The sequence below is a fragment of the Mastomys coucha genome, unplaced genomic scaffold, assembly GCF_008632895.1.
Source record: "Mastomys coucha isolate ucsf_1 unplaced genomic scaffold, UCSF_Mcou_1 pScaffold18, whole genome shotgun sequence".
NCBI classification, from domain to species: Eukaryota; Metazoa; Chordata; class Mammalia; order Rodentia; family Muridae; genus Mastomys; species Mastomys coucha.
In genome coordinates this window covers 3,484,227-3,508,356 of record NW_022196900.1, presented here as the reverse complement: position 1 = coordinate 3,508,356, position 24,130 = coordinate 3,484,227, and the positions used below count along the sequence as shown (strand labels likewise).

Here is a 24,130-nt window from a genome sequence, read left to right as displayed (position 1 = left end):
CTGGGGGGCAGGTGGGCAGGTGCTCAGCATGGTGAGGTCATCAGCTGGGGGGCAGATGGCAGGTGCACAGCATGGTGAGGTCATCAGCTGGGGGGCAGGTGGGCAGGTGCCCAGCTCTTGGGCCAACAGTGCAATTGTTTGGAAAATCCTCCATCCTTTCTCTTGAGCCAAAGATTCAAGCCTCTTTGGCCCCATTACGTTTGGATTTAACTTACTTGACAGCCAAAAGGTAGTTCTTTTTACTCCCTGGAAGCTACCTGGGAGCGAGCCTTTGCTCATCATTCAGAAAGCAGTGTAGACCACCGTGTGAAATGTTAGGCTGAAAAGTTGCTCAGGACCACCCACTAAAATACCCACCATTGGGGCTGAAAGGGGTATGAAAGTATGTTAGTGTAGGTTGGCTGTCCTTGAACTCAGAAACTCTGCTGCCTCCTCAGTGCTGGGATTAAGGATGTGCAGCACACTGCCCACCTAGAAAAGCATCTCGAACTGTGTTTAAACTGGTGAGATGGCATTCAGGCCAAATGTCTTAAATATGAGCCAAGGATAGAGTGACCCCTGTTGTTGTTTATGGAGACATGCAGGACCAGTGTAGCCAAATCCTCCTTGGTTTAACACCAGGTAACAGTGGAAAAATGCAAGACTGGCTCCAGGCCCTTGTGTGGGAAAGCGTCTGCTGTCTGAGTGCTGGAGAAGACCATTGCACCAGTTACCCCTACCCTCCTGACTTGTCAGTTGGGCTCCCCAAATGATGAATAAGGCTGGTGGTAATGGCTAGTGTCTGGTAACCCTCAACCCAGTTTCTGGTGCTGTGATCTTTGAAGAGGAATTGAATTTTGAAGTAATGTCCATACACTTTACTAACAGGATATATGGCCACATCATCTCTTTTGTGACCAGAGCCCAGACCACTTAGATATGGCTCCCTATACATACACTCAGGGAGGAGTGGTCGTGAATAGTCTGTACCATCTGTAACAGGTACTTATTTCCCACTGCCTTTTTTCCATGTAAGGATCTGATTAGAGGAACACGGGGTTATTAAGTACGATCATCTTGGTTGGTCACTTTATGTTAATAACAAGAGGCTGGGTTTGAAAACACTCAATTTCAAAGTATTCTCCTTGCCGGCTTCCCAAGAGCATGGCTGTGTCGTCACCTGTGGTTTGTGGGTCCTTTAGGCCAAGGATTATTTAATATTCATCCTTAACATGTACAATTTTTATTTCCAAGTTTCTAAAAGAACTTGGCCATCCTCCTGACCCATCCTCCTGCCCTCAGGTGAATCCCCGCAGCAGCAAGGCGACTCCTACTGCCATCTTGGGAAACGGGATCACAATGTTCCTTTTAGTAGCATTTTTTTTTTTTTTTTTTTTTTTTTTTTTTTTTTTTTTTTTTTTTTTTGTTTACTGGACAATGCCTATCATTCCAATCTTAAGCTAAAACAAACCAGAGATTAAAATAATTTTTAAATGGACAGTTTCTTGTTCAGCCCCTCCCTCCAAGAGTCATCGAGATAGAGGCTCCAGGTTCAACAACTGCTGGCCCCCTGCCCCCAGCTCTGTTTGGCTGGGAGGGAAAGACTAGCCCACAGGACTGTGGCTAAAAATGTCAAGAAGTGAGTAGGAGGCAGAAGAGGGTATTTGGGAGTCCAGAACTTGGGGTACCTCAAGGGATCCCACAAGCAAAGGTTAAGACAGGCCATGAGCCTTGAATGCCAGGCGGGAGGAGTGTGGGTGTGGCGTGGGCAGGGCCGCAGCGGAAGGGTCAGTGCGCCCCACCCTGGCCTGATCTGGCCTGGCCCAGAGTGTGGGCAGCCTGCCTCTTCTCCTCTCTAGGCCAGCGGGCAGGCCTCATGCGTGCTGGGGGCTCCAGCCCAGGCGGGCTGGCTAGATGAGAGGAAAAACATGCGGTTTGGTGGGCTGGACATGGAAAAACAAGCCAATTAGGAGGAAAACAAACAAAGCTCAGGCCAGCAGAGGCACACGCACACATGCACACGCACACGGCCCTGAACGGGTTTCAGACACTGTCCTCAGCTGGCACAGTCACTTAGGCATCTCAGGAGCCCCAGGAGGGGAAGTCAGGATGCTCGGACATCTGAGAGTGTGCTGTATCCCTAGGTATGACTCTGTCATGTGGTCAGACACCCCTGTCGTGATCCAGCCCATTTGTGGACATGCTGGAACTCAGGGCCTCTTCTTAGACCCATAGTTTGGAAAGCACACTCCAAGCCAGGTGTGACGGCTCATGCCTTTAGTTCCAGTACTTGGAACGCAGAGGCCTTTGGGCCTCTATGAGTTTGAGGCCAGCCTGGTCTACATAGTGAGTTCTAGGCCAGTCAGGGATACATGAGACTCTGTTTCAAGGAAGAAGAAGAAGAAGAAAAAGAGCACATTCAGCCTTAAGCTTCGTCACCTATCCAGTGGCACTCTGGAGGACATAAAATCCACAGCTTTGCCCTCATAGACAACTTCTAACTAAGCATTGTCCTGTGTCAAAGTCATGCCGCTTGTCCCTACACCACCAAGAGTCTCGTACATGAAGCCACTGTTGCAGTCACAGTGACTTAAAACCAGCCTTTCGGAGCTCACAGCACACTCACAAGGCCTCCCAATCCCAGTGTCCCATAGCCTCACTCCTGGTCTCACACAGCACCCCATCTCCTCCCACCCGGCTGGCCCCTCAGCTGGGCTCCAGCTGCAGCAAGTCGCTCCTTTTCTTCCTTTTCTTTGTTTTTCTTTCCTTCTTTTCCCTCTGAGAAACCTGGTCCCTGTCAGGAAACCCAAACCCTTCTCTGCTCAGGGCCCTGGGCCAGGCAGGAGCAGCCAGATGACAGACCAACCCCCTGCCTGGCCCCTACCCCCCTGTGACCTGCCCATTCAGAGAGGGGAACTGGACTGCTGGGGGGGGGGCGGGGGACAGAAGGAAAGGGGTGGAGATACGTGAGCCTGGCCAGGGGAGGGGGCTCTGAGGCTGGTGCCATGGCCTGCTCTGCCCTCCACAGTCCAGGCAGGCAACAGAGAGCTGACTCTGCAGCCTCACCCTGCCCCCCCCCCCGCCAGCGCTCTTCTCCTTTGAAGCTGGGGGTAAAGGGGGGGCAGCAGCAGGAGGGGTGGTGGTGGTGGAGGTTTCTCAGCGACCTCGGAATGTCCTTTCCTCCTAGAGCTGATGCCAACCAACTCTGGCCTGGCCCCCAGGCCCCCAGAAGGCACTTCCTGTGTCCTTGGCCACCCCCACCCCACCCCCATGCAGCGCTCCATACCAATGGGCACATAGGGCAGGGACGAGACAGGCACCCTGGATGGACAGGCGGACAGTAGCGGGCAGAATGCAAGGTGGCCCCTGTGTGCCCTCCCCCGAGAGCTGGGGCGGGGCTGCCCTGCCCGTGGCTGCTCCACCTGCTGCTGCAGGGCAGTTCTCCTGGTGCCTTCCCGCCTTGGCTCCCCCGCTGCAGAGCTAGGCGTGGGCTCTGGCGTCCCAGGATCGTCCACGTCTTCACACAGACTGTACAGACGAGGTGTGTGCATGAAGTCACCCCGAATCACGCATGCTATGGATGGAAGCCTCAGTCCCCCACCACTCTACAAGCCTCCAAGCGTAGACATGTACTGTGTACTCCCCTTCACCGTCCCTGGCTTGCAGAGCTGGAGCTACCCCCTCCCATTTCCTGTCCACCTGTCAGGCAGGGGGGCGGGGAAGAGCACAGAAGGGAGGTGTCAGTGTCTGCGGAGCCACAGACATTCCTCGCCTGGGTCAGGTCACAGAAGCTGCCTCCTTCCAGGAACCTGAGCCGCCTGTCCTTACGCCTTGCCCACTGCCTGAAGGTGGGACAGCTGGCCTAAATGCTCACAGCATCAAAAACCACAGTTAGACAACAGAAAGGACTTCCCCAACATAGTCCTGTAATACCTTTCTGAGATTAATTCCAGTGTGGTTGCTGTGTGACCTCAAGCAAAATAGTTTCCTTCTTTGTACCTGTCATGGCCTTTCTTAAGGTGATGGGTAGACTTGGCAGCTGGGGCCAGGAGCCAGTGGGGAGCACACCAAGGGAACAGCCGCTTTCTTCTAGCAGACGCTTTGTACCCATAAATATTCACACATGGATGACATGACCAAAAGGTACATAGATGCTTTATGTCACCAATCACTCCATCATGTCGAGGACATGAGTGTCCCATACACTGATGCCTGCAGATATGTACACACATGGATATGTTCATGACCATGACTAGCCATCTTGTAGTCCTGTGTGCCTACCAGGCCTGCTCATCTATCAATCAACAGATGGGATGCCTGGGCGGCGGGGGATGGGGGGCAGGCCCTGGCAGGTAGAGGGCGACTCGATGCCTTCAGTCTCTATGGCACTCCTTCCTTCGGAAGTGGACACAGTATGACAAGAGACATGGATGGAGACAATTCCCTGAGATGTCATGTCCATGCTGTGATTGATGAGCTGAGGCCCACGGGCCCCCCACCCCCAGCTCCCCACAGTTCCTGCCTCCATTGAGCAGGTGTGGGGGGGTGGAATCCTCCACACAGCCTTGTTTTTCTTTAATTAAACATCTGGCTCTCTGTGGCCTGGGAAGCCTCAGACCCTCGCTGACAGCCCTCCCCCCACCTTTGGCATCGATGATAGGCTGAGAGGGGGAGTGCTGGGGCTCTGGGGCCCACCTGTCCCCAAACTAGTACAGGGGACCGGAGGCTTCAAGGGGACCCTGACCTCCCTGTCCTGTCCTCACCCCCAGTGCCGCCACGGGAGCCTGTGCTCAGCTGCCGCTCCAACACTTACCCCAAGGGCTTCTACTGCAGCTGGCACCTGCCCACCCCCACCTACATCCCCAATACCTTCAATGTGACTGTGCTGTGAGTAACTGCGCTCTTGACTCGGTCCCAGCCCTGACCTTTGACCTCCCCCTCTCCTCATCATGTCCTGAGTCCAAGCCCCTAGCCCGGCCTTGGGCTTGACCTTCCCCTAGCCTGCCCCAGCCTGCCCCTTGATGTTGGTAACAGTCCCTGGGCCTCATTCCTTTCCAGGCATGGCTCCAAAATTATGGTCTGTGAGAAGGACCCAGCCCTCAAGAACCGCTGCCACATTCGGTACATGCACCTGTTCTCAACCATCAAGTACAAGGTCTCCATAACTGTCAGCAATGCCTTGGGTCACAACACCACGGCCATCACCTTCGACGAATTCACCATTGGTGCGTGCAGTAGTGATGGTGGGGAGAGCTGCTTCATGTTCTGGGAGTGAGCATGTCAGAGGCATACATGAGTCCTGCTGGGGATGTTCACACGTGCACAATCCCTCCGTGTAGACCCGTGACCATATGAACGGCTATCCTTTACCTGCAGGGCAGACTCCTCCATCAGCTCTTTTCATTGTCTCCTTGGCTCAGGGAACATGCAGCAGGCGGAAAAGGGAGCGAGCTGGGCCAGACTCCTGCGCAGCTGCAGGCTCCCCCCACCCCATGCTAATGGCTTCCTTACGGCCTGTGATGAATGAGGTGTCAGAACAGGAGACAGGAGAAGGACAGACACTGCCCTCTCCCCACCTCTTATCCCATCCAGACCCTCTGCCTGCCCTCGCCCTACTCCAGGCAGGCTCTGCCTGCCCGTACCCCACCCCAGACAAACCCTCTATTGGTCTCGCTTGCCTTCCTCTACTCGTCTTCCCTTTCTGTCTTCCCCACAAGCTTCACAGCTAGATATTCAGTCAGACTGTTGCTCTAGATCTGAGCCCTCAGATGCCGCCATCATTAGATTCCTCAGCTCACCACTAACCCACAGAGCATCCTCAAATCCAGACTCTGAGGAAGCTCAGGCTCCACTGAGAACTGGAAAAAAAAAACCTGAGGGGAAGCTGGCAGGGGCCGTGTGTGCTGTGGTGTAAGAGGGGTGATCTGGGTGGCAATAGAGGTGGTGGTGATGGCGCTGCGGGTATCCCATAGGCCTCATCTTTGGGATGCTGGACACCATGAGAATGGAGTTGTGATAGAGGCTGGCTGACGTTTAGGGTGTTTCCACCAGGAGCTGGTGACTGACTAGTGACAGCCAGTGGTGACAATGGGGACACCGCAGAGGCGTTAGAGATGGCTGGAGTTGACAGTATAGGGTTGTTTCCAGAGAAGAGCACACTAATGAAGCTATGTCTCCTTAATAGTGAAGCCTGATCCTCCAGAAAATGTGGTGGCCCGGCCAGTGCCCAGCAACCCCCGTCGACTGGAGGTGACATGGCAGACGCCCTCGACGTGGCCTGATCCTGAATCCTTCCCTCTCAAGTTCTTCCTGCGCTACCGGCCTCTCATCCTGGACCAATGGCAGCATGTGAGTATCCTGCTTTGCCCTGATCCCTGATGTCTGAGCTGTGTAGTACAGCGAGAGAGGAAACTGTGCCCCAGGTAGGATTGGCACCAATGGCAGTCTGAGAGGCTCGCCAGGGGTAGAAAGGGATCCAGTGGGCTTGGGAAAATGCATGGAGCCAAAGGAGATATCCTCATCAGAACATGTCATTGAGGACGCCCAGGGTAGTGGAGAGAAGTGGGGGGCGGGGGCAGGGCAGTGGTGGGGACAGGGCTAGCAGGTTTTCCCACTCAGTACCCTCCGGCTGCCAGCCCTGCCCAGGTGTGGAGCTATGCTGGATCCAAAGAACAGAGTAGTCCCTGGTCCTCAAAGATTTACTGAGAGGCCCAAGGGATTAGAACCAGACATTGGGATTGAGTTTGGTCTAGGAATTGAGTTTAGATCATATGGATTATTCAGGCTCCAATCAATCAATTAGGCCTAGTTTAAAGGTCAGTTGGAGGTTATAGGTCAGGTGGTAGCCTGGGCTGGGAATCAAACAGTGGACAAAGGTCAGCATGGGGAGAGGCTACGGTCTGGATATTGATCAAGTTATGATGGAGAGCCTAGGAAATGACCAGGGATCTGAATACTTGTGGGTTTTCTCATATTGAGAGCCCCCGGGCCTATAGGCAGTGGGCACTCTGGGTGGCCCTTGAGCTCTGGGCTAGGACTAGAGTTGGAAGTGTTCCATGAGGCAAGCCAGTCTGTCTCCTGGGGGTCAGCTTGAACCCCCACCAGGCTCCAGTGCCATCTCCTTATGCCCTTCTCCTGTCTGGCCTTTAAAGTCTGTAATCTGATTCCTAGGTGCCTGTCCTGGTTGTAGGCCTGGCCCCCACAAAGGCTACTCACACACTCACGTGTTCCCTGACAGAGTCTGGAGTCCCTCCCGCCTGGCCAGCTGCCCGAGCCTAATGCATTGCTAATAACCAGGGTCTGGTTTCACAAGCCCCCTCCCCCGCTAACGAGCTACAGGCAGCAGCTCTGCGCGTTGCAGCGCACACGCCTTGCAGTGAAGCTGGCACACGGCCCACCACACACGGGAACACACACACACACACACACACACACACACACACACACACACGGCTCCCAGCAGGAATCATGCCGCATTCATGCATGGGACCAACATGCCAAGGACCATACAGTGGGCAGAACTCACTTCTACTCTGGGAGCATGCATGTTCTATGACATGAGAACATACATGTTCTCCAGCATGTTGCAGCCTTCTTCCAGGTCTCACAGGCATTGGAAATGGTTAGACTTGTGGCTCTTTTCAACTTGAAGTTTGCATAGAATATATCCCCTGCCCTTGATCTCGGAGAGTAACAGGTGTGTGACTACAAGAGGAAAGCAGAGAAAAATATCATTTGGATATCCAGGGAAAACATGGGCCATGAATTAGAAACCAATAGGGACCAGGTGGTATGTCAGAGACTGTCTCAGCATGAACAGTAAGGTAGGAACTGGAGTCCAGTGTGGGAATCCTATGTCACCTGCTCTGGTCCTAACTCAGCCAGGAGGCTGGAGGGCAGTGTCTGACATTTGCTGCGGACTGAGGAGAGGGCTTTGAGGCCAGTGGGCAGCAGTAACAGCTCCTGTTAATTGAAGCATCCTTCTCCTAAGGGTCAATGACAACCTAACCAGGAGGGGCCAGGCCTAAGATTGTCACTGTCCAGAGATCACTGGCAAGAAGTGTAGTGTCTTGAGTCCACTAGTGAGGTGGCAGCTTGGTCTATGCCCCTTGTGTTTTCCCTTTGTCTTTGGGGAAAGATATGTGGAGATCTGCAGGCCAAGGAGGAGGGAGAGGGGAGTTGGTCAGCCAGAGGGAATCTTTATAGACAGAGGAGACTGGGTACAGATGAGAACTGGCACCCCCCCCCCCCAACACACACCATGAGAGGAGGGCTTTTGGTGGCCACTCATCTTCCAGGGTTGGGAGTAGAATTGGCTCAGGCAGGGTCTGGATGCAAGTGTATTTCAGTGTGACCCTGACCTTTACCAGTGTCATCATCAGGACCACAGACTCAGAGTTAGAGTAGCTTCCTGCACATGAGTAGAAGCGTGTGCGTGCATGCGTGTGAGTGTGTGCGCGTGCACACACACACTCTCTCACACACACACACACACACACACACACAGGCATGCATACATGTGTATAACAGACTAGCAAGTCAGGTGACCTAGACCTTATATTTCTGGGGAGAAGATTGGAACGGGAACCAAAAGGGCCCTAAAGCCAGACATGGCCCAGAGCAGCCCCCTCCTTCGCCCCCACCGGCTGCCCCTGTTTACGAGGAAGCTTAATGAGGCAGCGGGTGCCGCTGAGATGAACCAGAGCCCAGCCTGGGCTTGGGAGGGGCGCCGGACAGGCAGGCCGCCCTGGAGAGTGTGGGGGGGAGGGAAGACCAGCAGGATGAGGCCAGCGAGCAGGGGTGGGGTGGGGTGGGGTAGTGATGCCATGCCTCAGGGGAGTATCCATCCTGTCACCCTAAGGACTGTCCCCACCCCTTCCTACTTCTAGCAGGGTGGTAACCCTTGAGGACGACTTCCTGGGAGAGGCCCTACTGGGGCTAGGTGGTGGGTGCACCGGCTCTGGGCTGAAAGCCACATGATGGTGTTGGCTGAAGTCTAGTTGGTCTTACCCTCACGGCTTAGCCCTCATTATAACCCTAAGGCAGGTCCTGTCGTTAGCACTCAGTTATAGATATGAGGCTATGCAGCTTGGCCTCCGGAATTTATTTAGGCATCTTCTCTCTGAGGGACTTTGGTGCTTGTGATCTTTTCCTCCATGACCCACTGATAGATGGTGCCCAGTAGTCTCCCCTTTGGCACCCCAGTCTCGGATAACGGCCTCACAGCCACTGAGCGAAGTCCTTCTAGAGTCCATTCTGGCCTCCCTCATGCCTGAGGCCCCACCCCTAGGTCTGATGGCTTTACTCTCACACAGAGACTGAAGGTCATTCACTGTGGGCCTCTCCCCACAGCAAGGCCCTAACTCCCTCCAGGGATACATTTGTGTCCCTCTCCCCAGGTGTGTCTTTGCTTCCCTTGTGGGGTTGGGGGCTCACTTTGACCCTGTCCCGTGACTGGGCCTGCAGGTGGAGCTCTCGGATGGCACAGCACACACCATCACAGATGCCTACGCTGGGAAGGAGTACATCATCCAGGTGGCTGCCAAGGACAATGAGATTGGGACGTGGAGCGACTGGAGCGTGGCTGCTCACGCCACACCCTGGACGGAGGAACCACGGCATCTCACCACCGAAGCCCAGGCCCCCGGTGAGCCTGCTGGTCCCCGGCCCCACCCAGCCCCACCCTGTGCCTACGCCCTCCAGCTCCTCCTGGGAGCACAGCTTCTGCCACACAACCCACTGTGGCTGTGACAGACCTACCCCTCTGCCTAATACCTGTGTTCCTAGTGCTTGTTTTCTACATGTCCTTGGTAGGGATTTCTGGGTGCAGTTCACTTATGAGGGGGATGGGAGAGGCAACCTCATCAGGAAGCAGCGACCGTGTAACCTCGGGAAACCCCAGATCTGGTTGGGACCCAGCCCCGGCCCTGCCCTGAGTTTCCTCCATGCTCCCCAGAGACCACGACCAGCACCACCAGCTCGTTGGCACCCCCACCCACCACGAAGATCTGTGAGCCCGGGGAGCTTGGCAGCGGCGGAGGACCCTCCATACCCTTCTTGACCAGTGTCCCTGTCACCCTGGTCCTGGCTACCGCTGCTGCCACAGCCAACAATCTCCTAATCTGGTAGGTTGAGTGAGGCTGGGCAGCCGTGGGGAAGGAGGGCCTTAGGGACTTCTACCTGGGCTTCAGCCCTCACAGTCAGTCCCCTGCCTGTCTCCCCAGAGCCCTGCATCCCATGAGGACATGCCAGAGCACCTGCGGAAGAGCAGGAGGCCGGAGCTGAGCCTGCAGACCCCGGTTTCTATTTTGCACACGGGCAGGAGGACCTTTTGCATTCTCTTCAGACACAATTTATAGAGACCCCGGCAGGCCCGGGCCTGCCGTCCGTCCCCAGCCTCATCTCACCAAGCCGGCCCTCCTTTCCCTCCAGAGAGGAGGACCATGCAGCTAACCCACCCACCAAAGACCCCTCTCACCTTTTTCCCCCTCGGGCTGGACCCTCCAACGCCAGCGACTCCCAGGAGCCCTTGGGGGACCTGAGGGGAGCCTCCACCCCACATCCACAGTTTTCTCCTCCTGCCCCAGCCTCCTGTCTGTCCCAGGGTCTCTGTTGCCACCATCAGATTATAAGCTCCTGACACTGGGGGGGCCCAGCCATCCCCTTCCCCCCGGTGCCCACACTTTTCAGTCCCTCCACCGCTGCCCCTGTTTTGTACGATCCTTCATTGGCCCTTTCCTACCCCCCAGTATTTAATGTCCTGTCAGTCCCTTCTAGTCTGACTCAATGGTAACTTGCTGTATTTGAATTTTTTATAGATGTATATACATGGGAGGGAGGGGTAGGGAGTTCTCATTAAACGTCACCATTTCATGAGACCTTGGAGCAGAACCACTTTGGAAGGGAACCTACTCATCTGGGGACCCCTGCCCTGAAGGCATGGCAGGAGAGAAACCAGGCTGGGGAGCATGGGAAGAGGTGCAGCTTCCGGGCCATAATCGTTAGGGACAATCCGCTCTACTTCTTAGTCTGGGCTGCTCTGGAGTACACAGACAAGGGCAAACTTGTGGGAAATGGGTCCAGGTGCAGGGTGGACCCACATGAGGGTATTCAGTCATTTGATGAGGCTGTGCTTGCAGGTTCTGGCTGGACTGGAGGCTGTTTCTGAGTCAGACTCAGAGCTACCTTCTAGGAGTGCCCAGGCAGAAGACATAGTCGTAAGGAACCAGCAGGTCAGAATTAGTACTCAGCCAGTCTACAGAGGTTCAGAGCATAGTGCCCTGGGCCTGGCCAAGCAAGATGGCAGTCTGAAGGCAGAGGCTTCTTAGAACATGGACAGGGATTGAACTTAGGCTTCAGAACTGGAGTTATACAAGGTTAAGCCTCAGATTCTGATTATACATGTAGTACTTAAGGCAGAGGGTCTGGGCTTTGGTCTAGCTCCATACTCTTCCAGTCCCTAAACTGGGACCTGAGTTCTGACTTCTCCTGGCTGCCCCATACATGTTCAAGGTCCAGTTGTAGCCAGGTGTGGTGGCACATGCATTAATCCCAGCACCTGGGAGGCAGAGGCAGGAAGATCTGGGTGAGTTTGAGGCTAGCCTGGTCTCACGGTGAATACCAGGACAGCCAGGACTATGTAGAGAGACCCAATTTTGAGGTCCAGTTTCTCTCACAGAAGTCACTTTACTAAAGCTCCTTTGCTGCAAATGCCCAGAGCTGGAGTCAGGCTGACAGACTTCTGATGTAGAACAGGAAGAGGCCAGAGTCCTAGCCTGGGAGGCAGGCTTGGCCTTCCTCTGTATACTTAAAGGAAGGGGTAGTCAAAGCTACATACACCAGTGTCTACTCTAGTCCACACTCCCCATAGCAGGTACTGGATGCCACCAAGAATCCCCCTGATGTCGCCACAATGCCACCCTTCTCAGACCAGGTACTTTTCAGTAACCTTGGCAGGCCCACATGAAACTGTGCCTCAGGAGGGAAATCACAGCCCCTGGGGCATTGGTGCATCTGCTAGGCATGGCACAGACTGAGTTAGTCCCAGGCAAGTGTCTGAGGAGTGAAGACTGCCTGCCCCCCAGGCAGGAGAAGAGAGAATGTTCAAAGTAGGAACTTGTGGACAGAAAAGGCCTGATACAGAGCAGCCTGTGGCCTTTCTGTTTGTTTGCTTGCTTGTTTTCAAGATAGGGCCTCACTGTGCAACTCTGGCTACCCTGGAACTCACTGTGTAGAACAGGCTGGCCTCAGACTTGCAGAGATCCACCTACCTTTGCCTCCTGAGTGCCAGGATTAAAGTCATGCGGCCAACTGTGCCTGCCTAACTTGTGGCTTTTCAAACTATGGGAACCTGTAGCTCCTTGGGCACAGAAAGAAACTCCTAGAATGAACATCCTGAGAAGCAGGGGTGGACCTGCACCTGCGCCCTGAATGCTCCCCACCCATACACTCTGGATGCCACCCCTCACATGCTCTGCCTGTTGCTTTAGGCCCGGTGAGGTGTGGCTCAGGCTAGGTCCAGCAAGGTTATAGAGAGATCAGGGGTTACTAACTCTCTTGCCAAGAATATCATATCCCTGCAGTGTATTAGAGCTTTGCCCCTTGTCTATCTTGAAGGTGGGTGGGCTGAAGTTAGAGGGTGTCTAGCTTGGGTTGCCTTTCTGACTTGAGAGCCTTGGTCAGCCCTGACCCACCCACCGCCCACCCAGGGCTTGGGCATCAGCAATCTGGCCTCCATTAGCAACATGGGAAAGCAATTATGTTGGGCCTTGGAAGGAGGGGGCAGAACGAGGAAAGGGGGCCTGCTCGAGCCTTGGAGGCTGATGGAGGGAAGAACTGGGGTATCTCCCCACCCCCAACTTCAAGGGATCACCCTTGTCCTAAGCCCTTCTGGTCAGTGTCATTGACTGAGGGTGGTTGTCCCTCCTTGCAAGTCCTCTCCCCTTAACCTCATAGACTGTTCACTCTCGAGGGTCTTGGCTACTGGCAGCTACTGCCTCCCGTGAGTACCATCTTCTGGGGAGTCTGGAGTGAGTATGAGCTTTGGTTCTTTGAGCTAAGATAGAACGCAGAGAATCAGAACATTTCTGAGGGGCGGGTCCTCAGCCTGTGTGGTGGCGGCCCAACAGACCAGCCTCTCAGACAGTAGTTCTATTTGCTCCCCAAAGTGCCCTGGGAATGGGATAGCCCTCTATGTCTTGATCTATCTATACTTGGCTACAAGACCTCTCCTCCCATGGCGGCTCTGTTGTGTGCTTAGAACTCTAAACCCTTCGACCCCTCTCCTCTCTGACCTGATTCCTGTCTCTATATTTGTCTCTTTCCTATTCCTGTCTCTAAATAGTCTTTGTCCTGGTCCCAGTCTCTCTTTTTTGAAACCTATTTTGTGTTAATACACACTTGCGTGTGCGCATGCACGCACACACACACACACACACACACACAGGGCTGTCTGTGGAGTCAGAACCCCTGGATATGGAGTTACAGGCAATTGTGAGCTGCCTGGCATGGGTACTGGGAAATGAACTCAGGTCCTCTAAAAGAGCAGTGCACACTCTTTACCACTGAGCTATATCTCTCTAGCCTCTGGTCCCAGTCTTGGCATCTCTATATGTCTCTGTGTCTCTCTTCCTCTGTCTCTTCTTGGTCTTTTCCCTCTTTGACTCTTGCTCTCTAACTCCCTCCTTTTCCCAGCACCGATTTCTGTCCCCCTTTCTCTCTCCCTCCCTCCTTCCCTCCTTACCTCCCTTTCTCCTTATCGTCCTCTGTATTTCCATCTACCTCTATCGCTGTATTTCTGTCCCTGTCTCTGTGTATCTGCGCCCTTTTCCCTGCCTATGTTCAGCTCAGTCTTGGTCCCTCTTCCCAGACTTAACCCCTCCTCTCTTGCCTCCCTCTGAGTTCCTGCCCCACATCCAGACCCAGTCTGTGGCCTTTGCTCCTTTCCGGCCCGAGCCAGGGTCTGTTCTAGATTCTGCTGCCCCCTCTCGGCCACGTGCCTGCCCTTCATTCCTGTTCTGAGGCCAGTGGCTATCAACAGCAGAATCCTGTGTCTGCATCCCAGCAGCTGGGCGGGGCAGAGATGACTGTCAGCCAACACTCCTGGGCAGCCCCCAGCCCTGAGAGCGTCCAACAGTAGGCAGCTGACTACCTGTGTAGGATGAGATTCGAGATTCGTGGTCATGAGGAGCGATCAGAGTGAATCCCGGTCACCCCTGTATCCTGCGTGCCCTCTGTATCCACAGCCAGGGGCGCCTAACCTTTAGAAGGTTCCACCTCTCTGACAGCTAAGGGCTAGAGCCCTGTAGCAAGGAAGGATTGGGGTATAACTCCCTCCACTTACCCCCCTCCTAAGAGGTGAAAACAGAGGGAGGCCTGAGCAAAGCGGCAGGAGACTATCTGACAATGGGGAGGGAGGCTAACTGCCATGAACAGTGTGAGAGGCGGGGGTAAGGGGATCCCTTTGAAGGGAGGCTAGTTTAGCATGTGCTTTCCAGGAGAAGGTCTGATGGGTCCTGGCTGAGGAGACTGATCTGAAGACATTGCGTGTCCGAGGAATGAAATCTCCAACTGGTTCTAGTTTGCCTGGGATTTTCCCAGGTTTGGTACTATCTCAAACCTTAAAACCCATCCCAGGCAGAATTAGCTACTCTATCTGCAACAGGTTAGCTGCCCATAACATTCTTAGTGGATAGAATGAATGGTCTGGAGGATCTATTAAGGGTCCTAATCTGATAAGTTACTTTGAAAGAGATACTGTTCTAGGCCAGAGTCTTCTTTGACCAGATAACAAGCCAAGGAGGCAGACAGAGCTCTTCCAGGACAGCTGCTTGGGGAGTGGCCACCAGGGGGCAGAGCGGGTTCTCAGGAGACTCAGGCGATGGCCCCAGAGAGAAGCTGGGCTGTTCCGGGCTGTGTGCAAAGAGTATAGGCACAGCGCAAATGCTACTGTGGCACTGCACGCAGCCACACAGTGTCCGGTGTGAGGTGACTGGTTGTTCGGGGTCCATCTGTGCTGTGTGGTGTGTTTGTAGCTTGTCTGATGTGGCCACAGATGAAGCCTTTGCCGTAGCTGTAGACAGACAATGGAAGGAATTTAGAGGAATTTCTTAAATAACAACTCCTTTCCCAAAAGTAACACAAGATTTGAGTTCCCTTTCACAAAAGCAGCGGTCAGAAAAGATGAATTGACAAACGAGAATCCATACTAATAGTGGCCTTGCTGATAATGCATAGGCACCGGGAAGGTCAGAGCCTTATGGCCGTGAGGGAATGGTTTTTTAGAAGCCTCATGTCCCTCTGTGACACCTGTGAAGGTGTCACAGAGGTATATCTTCCATGGTGTGGACCACTGTTCCAGGAGCTTAAACTAAAGCAATAACACCGCAATATGCTCCCTCTTCAATTGGAGCAGATGTCTAATAGGATCCTGGGAGGACGAATACCCAAGCATTAGCAAAGTTGACTGGAATCCCCGGCCAGGCCACCCTGAGGTGGCATGGCAGACCCAGAGCGACAGCTGCTTTCCAGGAGAGGATAAATTGGCTGGGACGAGGAGAAAACACAGAAGGGAAGGGTCTGTTAAGCAGGAGCCAGGGAAGGTACCAGTTAAGAGAAAAAGAAACATACATATGGCCTTTGGGCACAAAGACCACAGATGGGAAGGAAAGAGAGCCAGAAGCCTGAGAGGGAAGGAGGCAAGGAAGGGAACCTGGAACAGAACACACACACTCACACCAACCTAGGAGAAAAATAACCAAAGGAAGAAAGCGTAGTCCCCACAAGTTCTTCCTGTTGTCGGTCTTATTAATAGTATAAAATCGATAGGACAAAGAACAAGAACCCAAGGACAAGATGATAAAACACAATGAGGTGAACAGGGAGAGAGAACAGAGAGAAATCTTACAGGATCAAAGCAATGTTGCAGATGTAGCAAATAAGCCAGAAACAGCAGCATGCACAAAGTGATGGAGGAAAGGCTGAGGGTGTGAGAGTCAGCTGACTGGCGGGAGGAGGTGAGGCCAGGAAAGCACCAAGCAGGGAAGAGACCAGAACCCAGGAGCATAGCCGAGAGCTTGCAGAGGTTAGAGCGGTGTCTTCGGAGGCCTCAGGGTGATCACAACCACAAAGGATGGGTTACTCAAGAATCTGGAGGGCAGGGTTGAGAACTCGGGACCCTTTCTAGAAGAATAAAAACCCTGAAATCTCAGGGCTAGGGATGTGGCTTAGTTGGTGAAGTGTTTGCCAAACATGGGTGAGGCCCAAGATTCAGTCCCCAGCATTGTTTAAACGAAGCCTGCAATCCCAGGAGGGTCAGGAGGTCAAGACCATCCTTGGCTACACAGTGAGTTCGAGGCCAGCCTGGGATACATGAAACCCTGTGGGTTTTGTTTTTGTTTTTTAAAGACAAAATCTAGTCAGCCAAGAAATTAATCAGAACCACAACTGAAGGAAGGAAGAGCTGTAGGAAAGGGCTGGCAGCGACGTTAATTCCATTTAGGTTAAGATTAAACTGTGGGAATTTTAGTTGCAGAACAAAATGTAAATATTATAAATCTTGATAAAATAAAAACAACATTGGCAGCATAATCTGGAGAGGAGAGGAGGGTGGAGGGCGACAGGACGACGGCAGTAATCACATTTTCTTTCACAGCGCAGAGTCAATTAATAGTGTATAAAACTGAGACATGATGGCAAAATTCCTACTCCAGCTTCTTAATCGAAAGCATTTTTCTAAATTCAAGAGAGGTCTTTTAAGAATGACTGCTTTTGGAGGTGAAGAAATAATTCAACCTGAGTTCACTTATTGCATTTTTACTTATTTCTCTTCCTGGTTAATTCAAGTAAAGGTACAGTTTCTACTTTTGGTTTAAAAAAATGTCTGACATGGAATGTGTGATTACAATTGTCTAGAACAGCTACGGCATCTCTGCACTATTGTTCTGTCTCCCTTAGTGCTGCTGGATGTGCATATGCTAGCCAAATGTGACACCAACCATCATTTCTGGGTGGTGACACTGACTTGGGATTTTGAAAAAAATCATCTACAACTTTAACAACATTTTTGGTGTATTTGAAAATGTCTACCTAAGGCCAGACATGGTGGTTTATGCCTTTATTTATTATTTATTTATTTTAGATTTATTTATTTATTATGTATACAGTGTTCTACCTGCATGTATGCCTGCAAGGGGAGAAGAGGGTACCAGAGCACATTATAGATGACTGTGAGCCACCATGTGGTTGCTGGGAATTGAACTCAGGACCTCTGGAAGAGCAGCCCAGTGCTCTTAACCTCTGAACCCCTTCTGCAGCTTGGGATATGTGTTTAATCTAATCCTAGAAATCAGGAAGCAGAGGCAGATGGATTTCTGTGAGTTCAAGCTTAGACTGGTCTACCTAGCCAGATTCAGGCCATCTAGTGCTACACAGTGAACCCTATCATACACACACACACACTCTCTCTCTCTCTCTCTCTCACACACACACACACACACACACAGAGAGAGAGAGAGAGAGAGAGAAAGAGAGAGAGAGAGAGAGAGAGAGAGAGAGAGAGAGAGAGAGAGAGAGAGATGACAACTTCAGAGTCCTGGGCTTAAGTGTCCAGGTCTGAAGACACAGAACCTGTGAACATCATCTAACGTGAGTAAAGAGCTTTGAAGGCTGATTAAGATAAAGATCTTGAGATGGAACAACTGTTTTGGTTATCCAGATAGGCCTGAGGACCCCAAAGGTTCTGAATGAAGGTGGGGGGCTTGGAGAAGGTGCTGGAATGATGGAAGCAAAGACTGGAGTGGCATGCTCTGAACGCAGGCTGTCAGGTCTGCGGTAAGCGCCTTTACCCTCTGAGCCATCTCAGTGGCCTCCTATACTTGGTTTTTATAAAACGGAGAAATTTGATTTTGTACACCCGAGCACACACAACATTAGGCTCAGTGTTAGTGGGAAAACACCAGTGGGAAAAACATTGAGACTATAATGAGGCAGAAAGCACCCCCTGCCTGCGAAGGGCAAGACATGAGGAAAGATGGGCAGAAGGCAGTCCTTGAGGCTGCATGCAGAAGAGGTGGGCCACATGCCTTAAGTTTTGAAAGTCAAGCTGAGAGTCTGTCTGAAGCTTTTGCTGACAGTTTCGGGGGCTCAGGGCTGAGAGAACAGGTCAGCTTCATGCTCACTAAGCACAGGAACATCGGGAAGGAGAAGAAGGTGACCATCATGGTGGCTGGGAGTGATGGGAAATCCTGGGAGAAGCTCTAATTGGATGGCGTGGAAAGTCAAGTGCAGCTTTGGGCTGGGAATGTAGCTCAGTTGGTGGAAGGCTTGCCTAGCATGCACAGAGCCCTGGGCGTGGCAGTGTATGTCTGTAATCCCAGCATCTGGGATGAGGATCAGAAGTTCAAGGACAGCCTCAGCTACTTAGTGCATTGGAGGCCAGCCTGGACTTCAAGATAACCCAAAAACTCTTACTGTGCTGTTGTGAGGACCAAAGTTCAAATCACTAGAACCCTGCATAAAAGCCCGACACATAATACCCGCACTCCCACAGGACGATGGAATCAGAGCTAGAAACCCCCTGAAGTTTGTGGGCCAGCTAGCCTGGCAAACAACGTAAAAATGACCCTGTCTCAAGGTGGGAGCAAGAACCAACACATTCCCCAATAGGTCCACAGTCCCCCTTCCTTCCCCCCCTCCCCCGTTCAAATTAACAACCATCCAACTACAGCAACAAAACATTCAACTTCTTGCTATGTTCAGGCAGGAGAAGGGTACTTTCTGGAATACACATCCTAAATCATAGAGAACAAGGATTTGGGAAGGAGAAAGGAGGAAGAGCCTTGTAGAATCTTGTCGACTTGGGGATAATAATATAATAATGTCTAATAAAATAGCCATCATGAGAAGACAGGATTTGATAATAGCTTCAGCTTGGACATCCTGTCACTTGCTATGGTCACCCCACTGGTGTAGGACAGACAGGTTGAAACTTAGCCATTTCAAATAGGACGTGCTAAAGGTACCCATGAAGAGTCTAGTCAGCAGGTAAGACAATGATTAAGCCAAGTGTGATATGCTATGTGCTTGTAATCCCAGAACTAGGGAGTCTGAGGCAGGAGGATGGTGAGTTCAAGGCCAGGCAGAGCTACCTAACAAGACTGTTTCGAACAAACAATGGCTTTAAAGTCAGATGAATATCAGCTGACCTGGAGACAAGTTGATTAACTTTTCTAATACTAAGTCTCCTTAGAGAAACAGTGTAATAATCAATCTCTGTCTCTCTGTGGAGCGGTGAGGGTTTACTAAGACAACACATGACGAATTTGGCGTACGGAAACACTGTAAATCTCAGGTCGTAGTAACAATAGTAACAACAGCAGCCACAATAAGTAGGGAGTGAGAGCTGGGCTAGTGGTAAAACATTCTCAAAACAAAACAAACAAACAAGCAACAAAACAAAACAAAAAAGTGGGCACTGAGGCTATGCAGAGAAGCTTGCTGCACATGGGAGAAGGGGTGTGGGGGAAGGGACAGGAAAATGAGGGCGGGTACAGAGAGCTATGTTCTTGAAGGAGAGGAGCTAAGGACGAGGGCCAGAAAGGTGGAGAGGCCAGTGAACTAGAGTCAGGGCAAAGCAGCAGATTTAGGTTCAAATAAAGACCCCATCACTTGTTGCTAAGGGGTCTTGGGAAAACTCCTTGGTTGCCTTGGTTTCCTTATCTGCTCCTTCCACCTGTCTTGCACAGAGGAGAGTGTCTCCAAGGAATGGAAATCGCCAACTGAATACAGGTGCTTCATAAACACGTTGTTTTAGTGGGAAGAATAAATGTTCTCAGAGAAGGTGCCTGCCTGGAAGACAGGAACGGACAGTTTCAAAAAGGTATATTCAGCCTCGATGCTGTCAAATAGTCAACAAAGAGAAGGACTGAAAATGGTCACTGGAAATGACATAGAGATGACAGGGACCTTGGTGAGCCAGCCTGGGGGATGGTGAGAGGAGAAGGCTGAGGTGGGGTTGGAGGCTGGCCCTGGGGAGCGCTGGGCATGGGAAAGCAGGTGACAGCATCACAGAGAGGGCCAGCGAGCTGGGTAGGGCTGAAGAGCAGAGAGTAGGCGAGCAGGGACAGTAATAGGGTTTGGAGAAGCCAGGTCAGACAGAGCACATAGCAAGTCCGCCTGTCCCAGAACGAAGCGGCTCCATCCTACCCTACCCCTACAAGGGGAGAACTGGCTTTGGCCTTGGGACTCTTTGTTCTCCACACAAAGCTCCTCTGTCTGGGTACAATCCCAGGCCCTAGGTGCTCTCAGGGCAGCAACTTGGGTCATTCAACTAAGGCCAGGCACCTCCTCTCCCTGCCCTACTTTCTATTGTGACTTGGGAAAAACTGAAATGGCTGCTGTCTTCTGGCCCGGCTTCAGCTTCTGACCTGGCTTCAGCTTCTGACCTTGATCATGCCTGCCTGGATCTCCACAAGCCGAGAGAGGTGGATGAGAGGATCAAAGGGCTACTGAGTATCTCCTCTCTCCTGGCTCCTTCCAGCCACTATTTAGCCACATAAGAAAGAAAAATTTAAATTTCACTTAAGAATTATACTTATTGATAGACTGGTTGATTGTGGGATAACAGGTATCAGGACAAATCGAGCTGATAATGAGGGACTGACTGAGCTGGTGGACAGAGGGGCAGTGGGCATCTCCTAAGCCAGTGAGATGGCTCAGTGAGTAAAAACACTTGCCCTCAATTCAAGTCTGATGATCTAAGTTGGATGCCTGGAACCACAGACTGAAGGAGAGAACCAACTCCCCCAAGTTATACAAGTGTGTGTGCTCACACACACACACACACACACACACACACACACATTCATGCACATACATTCATGCTTAGTACATATGTACATACATACATACATACATGCTTACATAAAAACACAGTACTCCAGTGTGATGATCTGGGAGTCTTTTTAGGTGATAACAATGCAGTTACTTTAGTACAGTCTGTTGTCTCATCTCAGATCGTGGGCCAGATAAAGCTGCAGCGTTTGAAGATACAATGATAAAAAGGTGTCCAGCATGGGTGGTCTGCAAGCGGCTAAGAGGGGGTGTGGGTGCTTTGGATCTGGAGAAGGGGTTTGTTTTAGTCTTGACCTCAGATTGCTAGGAGTTAGACAATTATGTTTCCTTGCTCAGTTGCACATGCTGTTATTTGCTTCTCTCTAATTAAGAAACTGAGTTCCCAGCAATCAGGCCTGGGATACGCTGAGCTGCCAGAGCACTGGGAACCCCTACTTGATGTCCCTAGACTGATGGCCAAATGGCATGGCACCTCATTGAAAAGTCATTGGTTAGAGTGGGATAAAGCGAGCACATTATTCCAGGACAGTATAAAAAAAGTCCCGTTCGTCTGTTTTTCCTATAACCTCAAAGGCATGGAGAGAAGAGGGGTTCAGAGAAATCCCTCAGAAGCCTGGCTGGTAGTTCAGGGACTGTGGCTCCATGAATTTCTTGTGTTTCTGTAGAGGGCAGGAATAGAAATATGTTGTGTTCATGACTGTCTTCCTCCAGACAGCTTTTCTATCTGGAAAAAATTTTAAATCCTGCCTTTAGAGATAAAAATTAGTTAGTGTCCCCCCATTCTCAAAGTCTTGTCAGGCATGTTGATGTACTCTGGACAGGAGGATCTCTGTAGGTTCAAGGTGAGGCTGGGCCTCTTACCAGGTTCCAGGCCTGTTAAGATTGCATACTGATAGCCTGTCTCAAAAAAAAGAAAAAGAAATCCTACCTCCATGTGGGGGCCGGGAGAGGTCAGAAATGGCATGCGTTCCCAACCTCTCAGGAAGCAGGTCTGCAGGCAGGGTCCTTCACCCATACGAGACTTCGGTGTCAAGGGGAACAACAGAAATAAATTGAAAATGACTAAAGTTGACTAATATTTCTGGTTCCTTTTCCTTCAGAGCACCAGGAAGATTGATTTCCTGTGTTCTCTGATGTCAGGTTTGGCGATGAGATTTGATCAATACAATGACAGAGAAAGCCAGCGTATGCTTGCTTTTGTTGTCTGAAACAATGTCTCAGGTAGCCCAGGCTGGCCTTAAACTTGATATGTAGCTGAAGCTGGCTCTGGAATCCAAATGCTCCTGCCTTCTTCGCCTCCTTGAAGTGCTGGGATTAAAGGCTCAGAGGATGCTTTCTCTGGTTTGCCTAGGAGCAGCAAACCCATCCTGTTAGGAAGGTGTTCTGGACGGATGTGGGGCTACGTACCTGTAATCCTGTAAGCACTTAGGAGGCTGAGACTGGGCAATGTCTGCAAGTTTCAGGCCACCTGGGCTACAGAGTAAGCCCTTGTCTGTAAATGGTAGAACTCCCTGCCGCCTGGTCCGTTAGCCACCACAGTAAATGGGGCTTTTCCATCCAAGCCTGGTCCTTGCTGGAACTATAGTATGAGGATGAAATGTGTCTGTGTTGTTTGAAGTCAATGAAGTATGAGAGCTGTTTGTAACTATGCCGCCTCCTAGCTAGTCTTGATTGACGAAGGTAGGAAGCGGACTGGCATAGAGCTTGGTTTTCTGCTGTGGTTGGTAGAAACACAAGTGTCCAGCTTCGAGGTTGGTAGTGGCAGCAGCCATGGTTTTTCCATGGTTGCAATAATGAGTTCCTGCCACAGGAGTGTCATGGAGCTTTTAAGATTGGCAGGCAATTGAGCTCAGAGCAGCAGTGGCTGAGGTTTCCTCACTGGGCTGTGCGGTATAGCCTGGGTCTTGTTCCTAGAAGCTTAGACTCAAGACCATTTCTGTTTCCCCTAGTAATTCTCAGCTAAATAATCTCTTTTAACAAGTCCCTTCTCTGTTCTAACTATCCAGTATCAATTCTATTGTTTGTGAAAAAGAACTCTGAATAACAAAATTACTATATATATATTTTTAAAAGTTCAAATCTCATCAATTGCAAAAGGCAAGTTATTTTGTGAATTCCTAAAGCGAAAAAAGGATTTTAAAATCTACTATAGGGCTGGTGAGATGGCTCAGGGGGTAAGAGCACTAACTGCTCTTCTGAAGGTCCTGAGTTCGAATCCCAGCAACCACATGGTGGCTCACAACCACCCGCAATGAGATCTGACACCCTCTTCTGGTGCGTCTGAAGACAGCTACAGTGTATTACGCCAGAGTGAGTGGGGCCGGAGCGAGCTGGCCCACAGAGAACAGGGTCGGAGAGCAGCCACACACATGATGACTCACGGCCATCTATACAGCTACAGTGTACTCATACACATAAAATAAATAAATCTTTTAAAAAAAAATCTACTATATATGCCATTACTTGAAAAATGCTTCCTGACTCCAAAGTTGTTTAACCTGGGGGGCAAAAAAAAAGCCCCTAGAATAAATGAAATACTTTCTTAACAAATGGGATTCTCCCAATGAAATTGTTAAGTTGTTTATTGTTATTTAATTTATTGAAATTTTACATTTATATAGTGGCGGTGATGGTGATGATGATGGTGGTTGTGATGACGGTGGTGGTGATGGTGTGCGCACGAGCATTCCAGAACATGTGGAGATGAAAGGAGAATTTGAAGCACTTGGGTTCCTTCCTTCCATTATTTGGGTCCCAGGGATCTAGTTCAGGTCATCAGACTTTTCAAACGCCTTTATACCACACACACACACACACACACACACACACACACACACAGAGGGAGAGGGAGAGAGAGAGAGAGAGAGAGAGAGAGAGAGAGAGAGAGAGAGAGGGAGAGAGGGAGAGAGGGACAGAGAGAGGGGGGAGAGAGAGAGAGAGAGAGAGAGAGGGAGAGTGAGAGAGAGAGAGCTGTACTGTGTCTGTATCATCTAGAGAGGGGTCTCCATGCCCAATCCTCATAAATGCAGAAATTGGTGTTGCTCAATCCCAGAACAATCCCCTGAACGTCAGAAGAGCAGTGTCCATTGAACAGAGAATGCCTCTACCACAGTCCTCCCTCTCAGAATACCAAAGAAGGGATCTCACCATTGTGAACTAAAGCTAGACAGGCTGGCACAACCAGAAAGTGAGTTAACAAACAGATACCATGGGGTTGTCTAGTCTTATCATTTTATTATTCGTGGGCCAAAATATATAGATGGTGCTGTGGATTAGTGGCCAACAAAGTGCTTCATTTTTA

The 24,130-nt window shown here is 51.2% G+C and overlaps 1 protein-coding gene across 5 annotated transcripts in view; it reads left to right on the top strand.

Annotated features, from left to right (window-relative positions):
* Cntfr (ciliary neurotrophic factor receptor) overlaps positions 1–10,856 on the top strand; it is a 38,627-nt gene extending 27,771 nt beyond the window's left edge. For all 5 annotated transcript variants that reach the window (XM_031377099.1, XM_031377097.1, XM_031377098.1 and 2 more), the window contains 6 exons: positions 4,749–4,866; positions 5,038–5,204; positions 6,164–6,327; positions 9,445–9,625; positions 9,935–10,103; positions 10,203–10,856. In XM_031377099.1, coding sequence (XP_031232959.1) covers positions 4,749–4,866; positions 5,038–5,204; positions 6,164–6,327; positions 9,445–9,625; positions 9,935–10,103; position 10,203 — 800 coding nt within the window. In that variant the 3' untranslated portion in view covers positions 10,204–10,856. The remainder of the gene's footprint in view (positions 1–4,748; positions 4,867–5,037; positions 5,205–6,163; positions 6,328–9,444; positions 9,626–9,934; positions 10,104–10,202) is intronic.
* Positions 10,857–24,130: the final 13,274 nt, after the last annotated feature.